The sequence below is a fragment of the Betta splendens genome, chromosome 22 (assembly GCF_900634795.4).
Source record: "Betta splendens chromosome 22, fBetSpl5.4, whole genome shotgun sequence".
NCBI lineage: Eukaryota > Metazoa > Chordata > Actinopteri > Anabantiformes > Osphronemidae > Betta > Betta splendens.
Window position 1 is genome coordinate 3490529 of NC_040900.2, and position 16270 is coordinate 3506798.

At 48.0% G+C, this 16270-nt stretch overlaps 1 protein-coding gene and 1 long non-coding RNA gene across 9 annotated transcripts in view; one reads left to right on the forward strand and one right to left on the reverse strand.

Annotated features, from left to right (window-relative positions):
- Positions 1–306: 306 nt before the first annotated feature.
- The window catches only part of eml1 (EMAP like 1), a 28174-nt gene continuing 12210 nt past the window's right edge, over positions 307–16270 (reverse strand). For 2 of the 8 annotated variants that reach the window (XM_029138452.3, XM_029138448.3), the window contains exons 2-25: positions 12689–12871; positions 12423–12476; positions 11043–11178; positions 10412–10468; positions 9647–9775; positions 9522–9550; positions 8362–8388; positions 5753–5882; positions 5268–5417; positions 4976–5045; positions 4653–4763; positions 4473–4568; positions 4265–4399; positions 4085–4184; positions 3795–3946; positions 3492–3617; positions 3282–3413; positions 3053–3120; positions 2869–2957; positions 2545–2642; positions 2186–2273; positions 1965–2060; positions 1763–1893; positions 307–1682 (exon numbers count right to left, since the gene is read on the reverse strand). In XM_029138452.3, the coding sequence (XP_028994285.1) occupies positions 1557–1682; positions 1763–1893; positions 1965–2060; positions 2186–2273; positions 2545–2642; positions 2869–2957; positions 3053–3120; positions 3282–3413; positions 3492–3617; positions 3795–3946; positions 4085–4184; positions 4265–4399; positions 4473–4568; positions 4653–4763; positions 4976–5045; positions 5268–5417; positions 5753–5882; positions 8362–8388; positions 9522–9550; positions 9647–9775; positions 10412–10468; positions 11043–11178; positions 12423–12476; positions 12689–12871 (2513 nt within the window). In that variant the 3' untranslated portion in view covers positions 307–1556. Of the gene's footprint in view, positions 1683–1762; positions 1894–1964; positions 2061–2185; positions 2274–2544; positions 2643–2868; positions 2958–3052; positions 3121–3281; positions 3414–3491; positions 3618–3794; positions 3947–4084; positions 4185–4264; positions 4400–4472; positions 4569–4652; positions 4764–4975; positions 5046–5267; positions 5418–5752; positions 5883–8361; positions 8389–9521; positions 9551–9646; positions 9776–10411; positions 10469–11042; positions 11179–12422; positions 12477–12688; positions 12872–14077; positions 14127–16270 lie in introns of those variants that run through there. The other 6 variants (XM_029138451.3, XM_029138449.3, XM_029138450.3 and 3 more) reach the window with 6 other exon arrangements.
- LOC121201953 (uncharacterized) lies at positions 3872–10152 on the forward strand. The gene is made up of 3 exons (XR_008693664.1): positions 3872–4008; positions 4191–6426; positions 9935–10152. It is a non-coding gene; the product is annotated as an uncharacterized LOC121201953 (long non-coding RNA).

The following is a 16270-nucleotide window of genomic DNA, read 5'->3' on the forward strand; positions in this document are numbered from 1 at the left end:
GAGTCACCGACGACTCCCCGTCCAAAAAACCAATGCACCAAACAGTCATTTAATCAACATGTAGTTCTACTGAATACTGTACTAAATGATACTGTAGGTGCTTATTTAGCCCCAGTCACTGATAAAACGTAGGAAACGTCCATATAAAAAGCACAAAATGTTTTTTTTAATTCTAAAAATACTCTAAAATACTCGAGTATTCTAAAATACTATTAGAATTAGAAATAAAGCTATTAGCACAATAATACTAGATATTTCCTCTTAGTAGAAAGTAGAAGTAGAAACATATATGACACAGCATCAAAGGACTTTCATGTTGCATTTACTTGCAGACAGTGATCAGAGGTTTTCCGCGGCCCCACGTTGAGTTAAAGCAAGTGCTGTTACATTTACTCTGCGGAGGTGATGTTAGATTTAACGCGTCCCGTCACACTTCAATCTGCTTCAGCTGCTCAAAGAGGCTGCGTCTTCACGCACGTTGTGAACGAGCGTGACATCACACGCGATGAGAGAAAAACTGGTTTATATAAAAACAAAATAAAACAAAAAAAACCTCCCATGAACTCTAAGTAGTGCTCATCAGCTGTAGGTTCATCAGACCGACGTAGTGCATTGTAAAACCTGACACGTCCGAGGAGCACATCAGGCAGTTACAGTGAAATGGTCTCCTCTTGTTAAAAAAAGCTTCACATTGGAAAACCCAGACCTTGTACCTCAACCCACCCACAAACTAGAAACAGGTTTAAATACTGTACATCATATTCACCCACAATGTGCATTGCATTTTTCAAGCATCTAAGAGTGTTTAGATCTCGGACTAAGCAAAATTTCATTATAGGAAAAAACGGAATAAATTAGAAGTAGGCAGTGACAGATGCAGGTGAAGCACTAACACTTTGTATGTGAATGTTCAGATTATGTTGCTAAAAGATAAAATTATAATTTTTCACTGTTGCATTTTTAATCCAGATAACTGTCCTTTACTACAGTCAGTGCAGGTGAATCAGTGATCTTTACCATGGTGGATTTTAGTGAGATGCCTTCAGGTTCAGAGACTCACTGATATGTCAATTGTACTAACAGGCAAGGGACCGTCTCACTAGTGCTTTCCTGAGTTATTAAATATAAAACAAAATAAAAAGTATTATAAAATCATAATTTTTCTTTCTATACACACTTTTTGTTTTAGTGCTTTAACATCTCCATCTTTGAAATCAAACCTCTGACAGGAGTGTGAACAATACAAGAACAGTGGAAGCCAAATTTCAAATGCAATCATAAAGTCAGAGCCTTTGGTTCTGTTTAGTTTTAGTTTGATTCATTTTACGTGATTTCTAACATATAGTGTAAAGAAAAAAGGAGACGTATTCATATATGTTTGTATTTCATCCACCGATTATTAAACCTCCACCAGTTCACCTGATTTGGGATCAGAGACCAGATCAGGAAGGAAACGTGCGGATGCCTGTTCCTCCTCTGTTCGTTCTTCAGTGTCTACGTTCATCTCAGTTTGGTTCAGTTCAATGCGGCTCCAGAAGCCGCTTCCGTCTGCTGCCTCAGACTATCCTCCACTGCATCACGCTGGCGTCCTTCCCTCCCGTGGACACCAGGTAGCTGTCGTCGTACAGGAAGGCGACGTTGGTCACGTGGCTGCTGTGGCCGCCGTACACGTGGCTGGGAGCCTGAAAGCGAAGGCACAAGGAGTCACCTCAGGCGCGTGCTCGCTGCTCACGAGATGCACAACGACTCATGAGGACCTCACTCTGAACTGTGAACAGGGGTACGAGAAGAGGTGGACTTTGCCGAAGTCGTCTCCCGTCACCAGGAGTCGCTTGTCGTTGGACTGGTAGACGGCGTTGATGTCGGTGCCGTCGGAGCCGTCCGGCCACAGTCCTGAGGAGCGAAGGCCACAGAAATGAGCAGACACGAAGACGCACCGACAGCAAACAGAGACCTCCACTCACCAAACACCTGAAAACCCAGAGCGCAAGTGTAAGTAGCCCACTCAATATCTCTGGTGGTCTCCACACTGACCACCTGCTTACACACCGATGGGATCCCTGGGGAAACGCACACAAATGCAAAAGGTCTGAAGAAGCTGGATAAACGCTGGAAACTTGTGTTAAAACACCATAACACAAACATAAAAACCATCATCCATATACAGAACAGTGCTTGTACTTACAGTACAGTATCTCATAGTCCCCAGAATTGGACACCAGATACTGGGAGTCCACCGACCAGTCCAGGTGGGTGATGAAGCTCGAGTGGCCCTGACAGATAACGAGGGTAAAAACCAACACGCTGAGCCGAGGCAACACATTCTCATGCACCGCACACACTCCGAGCCGAGCCGGGCCCTTCGTCTGAGCAGGCCTGACAACGCATGACTCAGCTTGTTATCGTTTCGCTTCTCCACCAACACAGGGAGCGCAGAGCGCACGGAGACGAGGCCCAAATACAGAACCGGGACTAAATATAAAGCCTAGGAAAGCGTTGGAAATAAACAAGCCAACAGGAACGAGTATAAATACAGGTGCTCACCGAGCACTTCCCCACTCGACTGTACTTCCTCCCATTTTCCGTCACAGCGTAGACGTAGATGTAGTTGTCATGGGAACCGATGGCAAGGAAGTTACCGTCTAAATAACAAGGAAAAGACAGGAAAATGGCTGGAATTGTGCACATGTCAATATATTAACAGTGTGAAGTATTCACACTTCTATGATGTTATTATTTTACATTTTTATTATTTGCAGCAACATGAAACTTTGGATTGGTGCGGTATGTGGGTTTCTGGCTGTGACGTAGTGAAATGATGAACAGACGGTGGGACCAGCATCCGAGCTCAGGGGAAAGCAAACATACCTGGCCCGTAGCGCATAACCGACAGCTGTTCGTTCCCATCTGTGTGCACTGTGACTAAATCCTTGGAGTCAGTGTCCAGCACCAACCACCTGTAGGATCGACGGCAGAGCGCTCAACAATCTGCTGCTCGGCTCCCTCATAACTAAACGCTGCTCTTAGCAGGTGCAGTGATCGGGGTTAATACCTGCCAGTCTGGGTTCCTATGGCAACCACAGCTCCAGTGGGATGGAAGCCTGCCGACTGGGCAGCATCCTGTCGGAATGTTGAATGTCAAGAGTGAATGCGACAAGTGGGAAAGTCATGGTAGAGCACGTTTTAAGAAAACATTACATCCAGACTGAAACAAACTACTTGTGTGTGAGATACTGTAATTCTCACACCCGCCCCCAGAGGTCAGTGTTGACTGAACCTACCTCCATAGTCTTGGTCCAGATGAGCTGATGGGAACTGGAGTCCCACAGGCTGACCTGCCTGTCGTAGCCACAGGTGAGGAACTGGGACTTCCACGGGTGGACAGCCAGACCCCACAGCTCGTCGGTGTGGCCCTAGAGAGGAGAGGAGGGGGGTGGATGGTGGATGGACCCATTGCAGCCTTGACGTAGTGAAGCAGACAGCGCAGCTACCTGTGTAATGGGCACAAACTCTCCATCCAAGCTGCCCCGCAGAACAAAGTTCTTGGTGGTTCCGATGAGCACGGTGTCCCCTCGTCCCTCCGCTATAGTCCGGATGGGCCCAAACAGCTCAGGCACCTGAGGACAAAACAGGAAACCACTGCATAAACGCATGTCCGCCTCTGTAATATTAATGACGTGGTGCCACATTCAGGATGTGAAACCCGCCGCCTCAGGCGTTATTGCTGCATAATGGAAGAACTTGACATCCACTTTAGACGCAGCCTCACTTTTAATTCCTCTCCCGTCTCCTACCTCCACCGTTTGCAGGTGCTGGTAGCTGCCGTCCCAGGACACCAGCCTGCGGTCTTTGCCCCCCGACACCAGCGCGCCGTTCCTCAGCGTGCACAGGGCGAAGACGCTGCCCTCGTGAGCCCCCTGGATGGCGTGGCTGATGCGATTGGTGCCTGCGGGAAGGCAATGAAAGAGCTAGAGCCCAGTGGAACTGCAGCACAATGAGCTCCCGTTGGTCCGTTTTCAAGCTTTAAACTCCTCAGAACCTCTAAAAGCACCAGAAACAGGACTTAGTGATCAACTGTTTGTACCTTTTCCCCAAATCAGGATGTTTCCGCTCGAGTCTCCAGTTATAGTGTCACCGTTTTCTGCAAAGGTCACGCACAACACAAACTTGGGCTTCTCTTGTTTCTGCAGGACAAAAAGCAGAGACACAGATGTGACGGAGCGCTCGCCTCCACGTCCACGGGGGACGGCGCCCGGCGACGCACCTCGAACAGCCCCTGCTTCTTGACCAGCGTGCCTTTCTCCAGGTGCCAGAAGCACAGATGGGATTTGCCACAGGTCACCACCACGCTGCTGTCGGTCGGGTGGAAGTCCACAGCAAACACCGACTCGTTGGAGCACTGAAAACGGGACGCGGCCGCTTTAGAGCAGGAGCGAGGTCGCGTCCAGCGCGTGTCTGTTTACGCCTCATACCTTGACCTCCGCCAGCCGGTCCTCTCTCTGCCAGTCCCACACGGAGAGGACGTGGTCGTTGGAGTCGTCCACCACGCACAGCGTGTTCCCGCCGTTCTAACACACAGAAGCAGAAGGTTCAGAAGGAACCGGCGTCAACCGCGGCGCCGGGCGTCGCAGCGGCGGCGGCGGCGGCCCTACCGACTTGGAGAAGGCCAGGCAGACCGAGGCCCGGTCCAGGAAGCCCGCGCCCAGGACGTGGAGCGTGTTGAGGCTGACGGAGTCCCACACGCGGACATGAGGCGCCAGCTGCTGCCAGAGCACAAAGACCGGGTCAAATACATCATCAGAACACTGCGGCGCTAGTGAGTGAAACTCACAGTGAATACAAAGTGGGTTCAGGTCAGAACCAACAGGGTGAAGAGCAAAACTACATCTCATATAATAATAATAATAATAATAATAATAATAATAATAATAATAATAAGAAGAAGAAGAAGAAGAAGAAGAGAGGTCTGACTTACTTTTCCGTCTGAAGAGGTTCCCGCCACCTGCCCCGTTGCTATGGTGATTTTATCAGGGTGGACAGCCAGACTGTGGAGAGAGAGAAACGTTAAAACGGCTAAAAGCCTCTCTGACATCAAACGCAGCGTGCGAATAAAGATGAGCGAGCGTTGCGGTCGAACATAAAAGGCGGCGCTTTGAAGCTCGGAGTGTGATGTTCGCCGTAGCCGCCGCGCGCCAGCGGAGCGGATTTGAGCGTTCGGGGGCGGTTCGTCTCCGAGACTCTAGGAATGGCGGGAAAACGGCTCGTACCACTTGATGTCGTCCGTGTGGCCCGTGTAGTGTCTCTGCAGCCGCTCGTCCACGTTGAACAGGACCACGACCGAGGCGATGAAGTACACGGTCTCCCCCGTGGGCAGCAGGTAAAGGTTGGAGCGGCAGTCGCGACCGCGGTAACCGTAGCTGGACACGGGGACGGTCGAGGAACACAACACGTTTTCATCCTCTTATTTTTCCCTGTGGGTTTCTGCTGAGGCGCGAGACAACACGCTGCATTCATCCCTTCATCAACCAATAAAACAAACACAAAAATCCCCCACGATCAAAAGGGGAGCTGCTGACTGCTTGTGCCTCGGCCTTCCAGCGGTTATTACTGGACCCACAGAGCTCCCACGCCGCCTCCGGCCTGGATTTCGCGCCACCGGCCTGGATTTCGCGCCTCCCGGCCTGGATTTCCCGCCACCGGCCTGGATTTCGCGCCTCCCGGCCCACTGAACCCCCTGCAGGTCAAAGGATACACCCAGTCCAGCTTGAGTTTGTTGCCGGGCAGCTCGGCTCTGGCCTCCAGGCAGTAGCTGTCCACCTGGTCTTTGGGCATGAACATGGTGATGGGACGACCCTTCAAGTACATTTTCACATAACCTTCCTCTAGAAAAGGAAAAGAAAGTCACACGTCAGACGATTCCACATTACTGCACGTGGTATAATCTGCTCTCAGTTGTCGCAGACATGATCACAGGAAATCTAGCGATTGTTATGGTGTGAATGACGCGATGGAAGCAGAATGAAGTCATGTATTTTCTTTAATGTGACTGAAACTCACATACAGCAAATGACAACATTTTCATTGTCTTTTAAACTAACTTTATTTCAACCACACATGACATATAACATTGAACTGCAAACATTTGGTTAAAAACCACACAACTCATTCAATATCATTCAGCGGAAAAAGCATAGGGTTAACTGAAATAAAATGCAGACAAAGCGGAGCGATGGAAATGTTATGGAAAATAAAAACAGATCCAGTCGTAGAAATGATAATAAATCCTTGTTGAATCAAAACATGCAAAAAAAATGAATCATGCAGAAAACACTGAGGGAATTCTAACTGAAAATCCACCTTTTTACAGATCTCAGGTGAGAAACAGGACGCAGCTACTGTACAGAGTTCGTGAGACTTGGTCATAAGGTCAGTAACTCTCTTGACTGCTTTTCATAGAAGAACTATGTGGAGTTCGTGACATAAAACCCATTGTGCATCGATGCTGTCTCAAACTCCAATGGGAATAAACTAGTAACAAATCTGGAAGTACTGACTGGGAGATTTGACGGGGCTGCGATAACTGGGCGTATCGAGGGGGGAGTACGACGACAAACTCCCCGACTTTCTCAACTGGAGGCTAAAACCCGGGGCGTTTCTGGCCCGCGGCACCTTGGCGGCGCCGCCCTTCCTGGCGCCGCTGTCTGATATGGGTTGGGGCTTAGCGGCCGGACAGGAGGGACCAGCCGAAGCCACGGGGCCGCTGCCGGTCCCGGAGAGGCTCAGGTAAAGCTGTACGGTGACTACAATGTACAAGGCAGGGATGGAGGTCGTCAGGGTCAAAGGTGAAAGGTCAGGTAAGGGGTGGAAGAGGGTGGAGGGTTGTTAGACAGATATTATGGCTGGCTTTGTGCCACATTTAATATGATTATCATGAAATTAGCCATTAAAGGAAAACTAGAGGCAACCACCATTAAAGACATATCAATTGGAATGAAAACCTGTGTTTGGAGAGTCTTTCCCCCCTTTTTTCCCCTTAGGGGAGTGTTTTACTGGTCTAAACCAGTGGTTCCCAGCCAGCGGGTCCAGGTCCTCTTACTAAATAGTTCTGTTAAGGAGCTTCTAATTCATATTTTGCCATGTACCCAGTGGAACAGTGTGTCTTTGTACAAACAACAGAAACAAACAAAAGCACAAATAGGATAATCCAGGCTTCAGACTAAAGGTCAGTCGAGATAAGGGCCAATTATTTGCTTGGATTTTCTTTAATTAGCATCATATCAAAATATTTAGGAAAAGCTATAACTAATATGGTTATGAAAAACCTGTTATTCCTTTTCCTGACACTCTTATGAATGCTTTATTTTTATGTAAGTGCTGTATGATGTTATCTTTCAGGCCTCTGGACGAAATAATCCGTCTGAGAGGTTTATGTGAGAAAATGACTCTTTTGTTAATCTTCTTAAGACATTCATCTCGTGGAGGTATGTGACCACATGGTTTAAGGCTCTAAGCAGGGGAGGCAACAGGTGCAGGAACCACTGGTTTAGCTTCAGAGGGAAGAGATTATATTAGAAGATAATGTTTAAATAATTAATTAGAAATGAACAAGACTGGGCAAAGGAGGAATGATCTGGCTTTAACAGTAGTCTTTTCTTAGCAGCGTTGAGACTACACACTAACAGATGAAACTTCAGGTTGCGTGATAAAACTACAAGCAGCAAAATCAAACAGACTTTAATGGAAACTATCCAAAAAAAGAGACTTAGTGTGTTTGTAATGCAAATAATCATCAGAAGAGCAGAAGAAATCTACTCCCTCCGACTTCACTGGGAAATCTCAGGACGGAGGAGTTGTGCAGAAAAAACTCAAAGTGACTGTGAGAAATCGAATGTCGGGAATCTTTGTGATGTTACTATGGCGACAGAGGCTAAATGCCAAATGAGTGGAAACTGTGAGGCTGTGAGCAAACGAAGCAGCAGCAGCAGCAGCTTCGTACGCAGTTGAAGTGAGTGAACTGCAAACGCTGTGATCACACTGGTGCAGGATTCAGTGGAGGTTAGTTCAGGTTCAGGTGTGTGTGTGTGTGTGTGTGTGTGTGTGTGTGTGTGTGTGTGTGTGTGTGTGTGTCTCAAACAACGAGCAGTACTTTCACACACACACCAACCCACTCGTGTCCCTGTCTGGACAGCTCTCTGATCAACGCTTCAATCACTAATCTCGAATAGAATAATCCTGATGCTGATTTTAACACAGCCGCCACATTAAAGCTGAGTCTCTTGCAGAAGCATGTTGTGCATCACGTGCATTGCTCTGAGAGCTGTGGAGGCCGGGGGTCATGGTGGTGGTGATGGGGGGGCCTACCTTTGCAGTGGGTCACGCGGCGCATCCCTTGTAAAGGTCACAGAGAGAGACACAAGCGCCAGGTGAGGGGTCACATGGTTTCCTCACTTCCTGGTCTGTCCTACTCTGACTGCACTTCCTGCTGCTAATCAGCAGCAGCATCTGCTCCTAAAGCTCTCACTGCATCTGCTCCTCTGTTGTGAACAAGTGATTAGCTTTAAATGTTCCTCATTCACTGACCTGAGGCCTTAGATATCGTTGAGAAGCAACCGTTTCCGTTAAGTAGCAAGCGTTCAGCATGTAATCGCTTCTTGTGTTGCAGCTAATTATCGTACTGGCAGGAGCTACCGCTGCAATTATCACTCTGATTGGCTAATTATCAGCCAGCTGTACATCTTGCCCTCGACAATGCTCTGATTGCTATTGCAGGAGTTTGCCTGTGTGTAATTAAATTAAATCCAGTGACCACAAAATTCATTACCGACAGCAAAATCACAACAGTTTCTGGATCATATGTGCAGTTTGTTGGTGGAGACGCTAAACTTCAGCCTGTGAATCTGATGTCAAAGCTAAATAAAGGGGTGATGTGTTTAGACCAAATTAAAACCTGCACTTCAGTCTGCACAAAAATCAATGTCATGCGGGACAGAAAGTCGGATCAATACTAATTTCATATTCTTTTCTCAGTAAAGTCTAACGGCAGCTTCATCTTGTGCTTCCTTTCATCTCAGCTCATTCTTCAGCTCTTAGATTCCTGTATTCCTGTATTGTTTCTTAACCCTATTGTTTCAAAGATGCTGCAGCTAATTTGATCAAGTCTGAGTAATAATAGTAGTAACAGCTCGGTTCTGTGTGCAGGCGTCAGGACCCGATCGGCAAAGTGACAATATAAAAGAAGCCGACTCAACAACTTAGACTGTGATGTTTGTATAGTGTCAGCTGTGAACAAAGGCCGATTCACAGGAAGTGGCTTCGTTCAGCGTTTAGTTCAGTGGGACCTGTTCAAAAAATGTTTAAAACGACGAAAGGTTCAACTTAAATAATGCGGGGAAGAGCGTGAAAACGAACACACACATGAAGATGCAATGGATGAGTTGGACTGGTTACACAACGAGCAGCTTACAGAGTGACTTCTGGTGTGTGAGACTGTCTGTGATGTCACAGCAGCGTCTGGTTCTCACCTGCGTTGAACACCGGGTCCCTCTGTTTGCTGCAGAGTGAGAAGCAAACACACGTCCGTCATTGTGCGCGTCGCTGTGTGCGTCCTACAGTACGTGCGCGTGCCGGAGCCACAGTCAAACGCTACCTCTCGCTGCGCTTGCCGCTGGAGTTGCTGCCCGTGGATCCGGCCCGCGTCCGGTTGCCCTTGGAGTCGCCCGAGTCCCTCCGCGTCAGCGTTCCCACGTGTTCGTTTGAGTTGGTTCTCCTCACGGTGCTGAGGTGAGAAAAAGGAGCGGGCCGTGAAACTACCTGACACGTTTATTCCATGTTTGAGGCTCGCATCACAGTGCTTTTAATGACTGTATAACAGCATGACGGAAGTGGCACCGAAGCAAAGAAAAGTGTTGATGTTGTTCGGTTTCTGCCGTTTCAGGCGTGGGCGGGCCTGTGTTCTGGTGCGGAGCGGCCGCCGAGTCACAACAAAGGAACGGCTCCATCAGCAGTCCGGCGTCCGTGAACCCGGACACCTAATCCACCCTACGGGAGAAAAGGCTTTTCAAATCCTAACACTGGCCGTGGCCGTCGTCGTCCCTTCTGGAGGGAGACGTCTGTGTGTAAAGACAACACAATTAAAAGAGAGAGAAGCCATGATTTGCTCTCGTGTCCTTTGAGAAATCCTCATAATTGTGCCGTTGGGTGTTGTGGAGGCAGCCCTGTGGACTTTATGCCAACCCTGACGGGACTGTGACCAACCAACAGCATTAACACTTCGGCCATGAGAGCAATGGGTTGAATGAACAGTTAATGTGGAAGTAAAATGAAGGCTTTTCCTGCGTGTGGCTGATTTAGTGGTTAACATGCATGGACGCGATGCTGTGACGGTGCAGACGGGAGGTCGGGATCCTCTCACCTCAGGGGCAGATGGAGAATTCTGGTGGAGCGAGACAGAGAGGACAAACTGGACAGACTGGAAGGACACGTAAACAGGATGAAACAGGAGCAAACAAACCCAACGTGAAACCTTAGAGAGAGGCGACAGATGCAGCTTCACACAGCAACTCTTTTATTTCATATCTGAATAGGTTTTACTTTACTGCCCTCGCAAATACAGTAAAGGAGAGAGTCAACCAACAATAAAAGGAATGAAGCACAAGGAGTTTAATAATTATTTTCAGCATAATACTTTGAATAGTTTATATTTGATTTAGTGTATGAGCAAAAAACCTTAACCTGAGTGCACGAAAAACAGTCTGGATAATGTTCAGTAACGATGACAATTCATTAGCATCAAAATGTCATGCAACACGCGTCTACACATTCTCACACACAATCGGAGGCTTTGTGGCTTTTGTAGGAACGAGCTGACTGGATTGGAACAAAAGTCAACACAGAGCAGAGTCCTGCATCCGCAGCGCTCAGTTCTGGACAGACCCATGACCCACTCAGGCCCGGTCCGGCCCGCGGCACAGCGTTGGTTGAGCGTGATAATCTGCCTCGGCATCGCGCGTTAACGTGTGCTATAGATCTTTAGGCCTCCTCACCTCTTGGCGGCCGTACTGCCGTCCTTCTTGGACCCGGGTCCGGACGGGGAGGGCAGGGTCCCACTGCCTTTCTTTGGGAGGATGGTCCCGTTGTTCACTGTGGGCCGCAGCGGCAGCGTGGCGATCATTGGCCTGGCTGCGAGGAGAAGCACAGCAGGGGTTCAGCCAGAAACGAGCTCGATGCTGGATTAGTGTCACTCACAAAATACATGGAATCTGTAAAGCTGGATTTTGACATGTTGTGACTTGACATTCTATGTTTCATCCACTGTCATCTAATAAATCTAATATAATAATAAATCTTATTGACATCCAGGCAGGGCCTTGACGGTCACTTACAGAGAGCTAGTTCTTCCTCATGCTGCTCTAAACACTAACAGTAGCTCCTCTTCACTCTTATTTCATAAGGATCAATGAATCCAGAAATGCAAATCAAATATTAATCTTCATAAAAATTTAAGTGCCACACTACACTCCTATAAATATAGAAATCCTATGATTCAGAACAAACAGTCATGCAGCTAGACCCAACACATGTCGGTTCCTCAGGTCCAGAATAACAAACACCAGCTCTATCTGCAGTGATGCATATTTAATGGAGACTGTTTTAGCAGCGGACGCAGACGCGCTCTCACGCTTCATTGTTTACGAGCAGTAGCAGCTACAGGACGCGGCCGAGGCCAACGGAGGAGTTCATACTGTTAAAGAAGACGAATCCCTGCCAGATTGTTCACAAGCCTCCCATCGTTCCCCTTCAGTCTGTGGAGCTGAGTCCCCCTCCAGCTCACAAATCAAACCACAAACAGCATCCATCCACAGTCGCTGTCAGGAGTCAGCTCATAATCTGTCATAATCTGCTTCTGTCTCATCCCTCACATTTACTGGAGACATGAAAAAAGTGCAAATAGCTTCTCATGCAGACAGACATAAAGGCTTAAACCACGGCAGCTGAATATCGACACCTGATGTATTATTACTAAATAATATTAGAGAAGTGATGACGTGCAGTGTGTTGTTATTGCACCTCTTCTTGCTCCATCGGTGCCAGTGGCTTTACATGCTGCATTCAGATGTGACTGTACATTTTCTTTTGGATGAAATCTGTCCCCTGACTGATTGGGTGGTGTTTGATATTTTGGGAACTTCACTCTAACCACAAATGGAGTGGGTTCATTGTGTTACATGTACCTACTTTAGGAGGTGCTGTGGGGATCACGATGCTCGCAGGCAGTGCTCGCTTCACACACACACACACACACACACACACACACACACACACACACACACACACACACACACACACACACACACACACACACACACACACACACACACACACTCAGGCCTGGTCAGTGCACACAGACTCCACAGTCAGCCTACCTGGCTTCCCAACAGCGCTGTCTGCTGAGGGAGACTTTCTCATCAGAGCAGGGTCTAAAGGTAAAGCGCGACACATGGAGCGACACACAGTCCGGGGGAGGAAAGGACGGGAGGGCAGTCAGACAGAGGAAAGAGCAAAACAGAGAAAAGGCACAGAGAGGATTTCTCCAAATGAGGGCTTCAACCTGACAGTGAGGTTTTAACCAGCCTGTTCTCCACAGTCGGGCCCATTCCTAGACCCGTGCCGTGGCTGTGGGGTCCGTTACCTTTGGTGGGGCCCCTGCGCGAGCCCAAGGCCTGCTGCTCCTCCGACTGGTTGAGCCTGCGGACCACGTCGGCCAGAGCGGACTTCAGCAGCTGGATCTCGTCCTCCTGCATCTGGACCCTCTGCTCCAGGGAGGCGATGCGGTCGGTCACCTCCATGCTGCTGGCGGCCGACGCGCTGTCATCTGAGGGAACACAGACCATGAGACGTCACTTCATTTTGGACTTATTATTATCAGCAGACATCGGTTGTTGTTGTAAACAGATATTATGAACATCGTTAATATGATGACTTTAAGAATTTTAGGAATTGCTTCCTTTAATACATTCACCCTCTTTGTTAAAAACCAAACAGCTTCTCTGTAGAAATCATATTATAATTTATCAGCCTGTCTTCCCTTTGAGTTTAAACCAGCTTAACACATTATTATCACCTCTCCACCTGACGCCCACATGGAGGCCAAGCATCGGCCACCGGGGTGCAGCCCATCAATGGGAGCGAGCACACGCGGGGTCGCCTCCATTTAGGCTTTGATGTCACGGCGGCGTGATAAAATATTAATGCAAATCACTGCTGTGTTTTCCCTGCAGACTTGAAATAACATCTGATGCATTATGCATTAAGGAGCAGGCATCTGGTGATTAGGCAGATCTGCACCATGTGCTCCTCCTGTGAATCTGCATTAGACCCCAGCAGCATGGAAACTTTATGGATGTTAGAAGGAGGAAGCTCTTGATGCTGTAAATAACTTAAATCTATTAAAAGGACATCGAGCATGACACTGGTCTTACTTGACCAATGATTATTATCTTCACTCTAATAAATTACTCCATATGGTCCAGTTAATTAATATTTAATTCATGAGTGGACAAATTTCATTAGGGACCAAAGTGCTCTGCTTGTCAGTCGGTCGTGGATTGTCTCAGTCAGGGAGGTAAATAGGTGCATTAAGCAGATGGGACACGCTTGTAACAGAAAATAAAAATGTAAAATCACCCAGGAAGATTGATTCAAACTATTACCTGTACAGTTCAGACACACGCACACGCACACACATATGTAGCATTGACGCTCATTCATTCGAAAAATCTCAGGTTGCAGTTTTATTATAAGAACAACTTTACTGCTTCTTTGCTTCCTACTCATCTCTGGATGTCTGAATACTTGTCAGATTCAGATTAGATTCTTGTCTCATGTGGACAAACAGAGTCAGGTGAACATTCTAATATATTACGGCGCCCGCAGTGTTTCATGAGGACAATGAGTAACAGATCCGACTCGGTGCAGTCGTTTCCATCCAAAGGAAATGTTTTCTTGTTCCATATTACACTACGTCAAACCTAATTCTCGGTCCACAGATAAATCTGGAGCTTAATAACTTTCCGCTCACCTGTGATGTGTTCATTGCCGCGGCCTTTGTTCATTTCCACGTCTGAACGTGTGAGATAAAGCTCCTATTATTTGTTCAGCGTCTGTTGTGGGTCTGCTCTCAGCGCTGATACAATGACACCGTGGTGCCGTCTGCTGTTAAAGTACAATGACTGACTGTCACGGATGCGACTCCCCGGCTCTGCACTAACATCCTCCATCTATCAGCCAGCTCCACTGTAAAGACCTCTGGAGGAGAGACGATTCACAAGCAGGAGAAAATCAGTGATGCTTCAGTTTGGTGTTTTTATAAATTGGCTCCTGATGTCACATGGTTTCAGCCCAGTGAGCCCGTATCAGTGTCCGCCTTCATTCAGCAACAAATCCATCAGCAAAGTCGGCCTTCAGCATCTCTCCGTCTCTCACCTCGGTTGCTGTTTCCGTGCCCGCTCCATCTGTGACCGGGCCACAAATCTGAGATGGATCTCTGACTCCATCTGTCTGCTCGCGCTGATGCATCGTGACAGGCCGCCGCCTATTACCTTCCTCCTCAGAGCAACCCGGCTGCTTTAAGTGCTTGTCCATCACCTCAGCCACCAGGACTGGGCGAAGGGTAAACAGAGAGCGGCAGCACTCCCAGTTCATTATTTCTGCCCCAAAATAACCACAGCTGCTCTACTGTCATCTTTGCCTACGTCTGAGTCATTCACTGACCTCACCGTCAGCAGTAATGAGGAGTGCGTGTACTCTCATCACCCACAAGGATCAATACACTGAAGTCTAAAAGGACTAAAACACTCCCGACTGGATGTGTCTGATTAACGCGGAGCATCGTGAGCAGCACAGCATCCTCATGTATAAAACATCTTGTGCAGCAGTGCCGTGCTGATCGTAGCTGTCTGGCTTTTTCGCTTACTCACTGCTCTACTGGGACATTTATAGACCTGCGTTTCCACATGCTGCACACACACAACACGCTGGTGCTAAGTATGAAGGAAGGAAGACAAGAGATCCAACCTGTTCCACTCAGACAATCATCCACTCACGGTTGTAGTGATTCATGTTTGTTTTCCTCCCACTCAGCTGTGCAGAGTAACCGAGCAATAAAGCTGTAATGACTTGATGAAGGGTCCGGTCGCTCTGCTAAGCTGGACCACAATGGGAGGTTGTGATAAGCCACAACCAGCGTTTTCAGATAAAACAATCAAGAGGCTGCAGGAAACAGCCTGTCACAACATTATGACAACAGAACACCAGAAAGCTGTGTGTGGATTCATGAGGCAGGAGAGTTCTAGCGGGTGGCTTTCATTTCATAGGCTGCTCAAAAACAAAGACTATTTATATTAATCCCAGGTGAAATGAGCAGTGGACAGTGTGTGTGTGTGTGTGTGTGTGTGTGTGTGTGTGTGTGTGTGTGTGTGTGTGTGTGTGTGTGTGTGTGTGTGTGTGTGTTGGCTTCTCATCTGACCTGATTACGGAGACAGATGCGTGGTTTACAAGCTGCATCTGACGGCCCTGACTAAGGCTTAGGAGGTATAAATGGACAGAGGTGGATCAGAGATGTGTGATGCCCTCACGCGTCACCTGAAGGGATATTAAGGAGCCGAAGAGGAGAAAGCACCGCAGGAAGAGCTTGTCTCCTTCAAAATAAAAGCAACAAAGAACTTCAAGAAGTGACATTAAAGCCTGAAAGATGGAGAAAGCTGTGTGTGTGTGTGTGTGTGTGTGTGTGTGTGTGTGTGTGTGTGTGTGTGTGTGTGTGTGTGTGTGTGTGTGTGTGTGTGTGTGTGTGTGTGCGTGTGCGTGTGCGTGTGCGTGTAGGTCACAGAGAGTGTACTCCTCAGTCAAAGCGGATAGAATGACACCAAACAGCCCCCACGAGACTTCCATCTGTCCTTGTAGGAACATGCTAAACACTTCCTTCCTCCCATCAGCTCCATCCGTCCTGGGGTCAGACGGAGGTCGAACGGGAGGATGCTCCAACACATGACGTAACGCTGACACCCACAAAAAATATACGCATAATGATAAACCTATGCTCTTCTGGGTCATGCATTCTACTACACAGGTACCTGAAACAGTCAGGTGATGCAACATACCGAAACTCTGCTTTAGGAGACGCACACTCCTACACACGCGCTCGTCTGTGTTCACGGGGTGGTGGAGGGATTATGGAGGATATGTGGAGCAGATCTTGCTTAGTGCTAGTGATCCC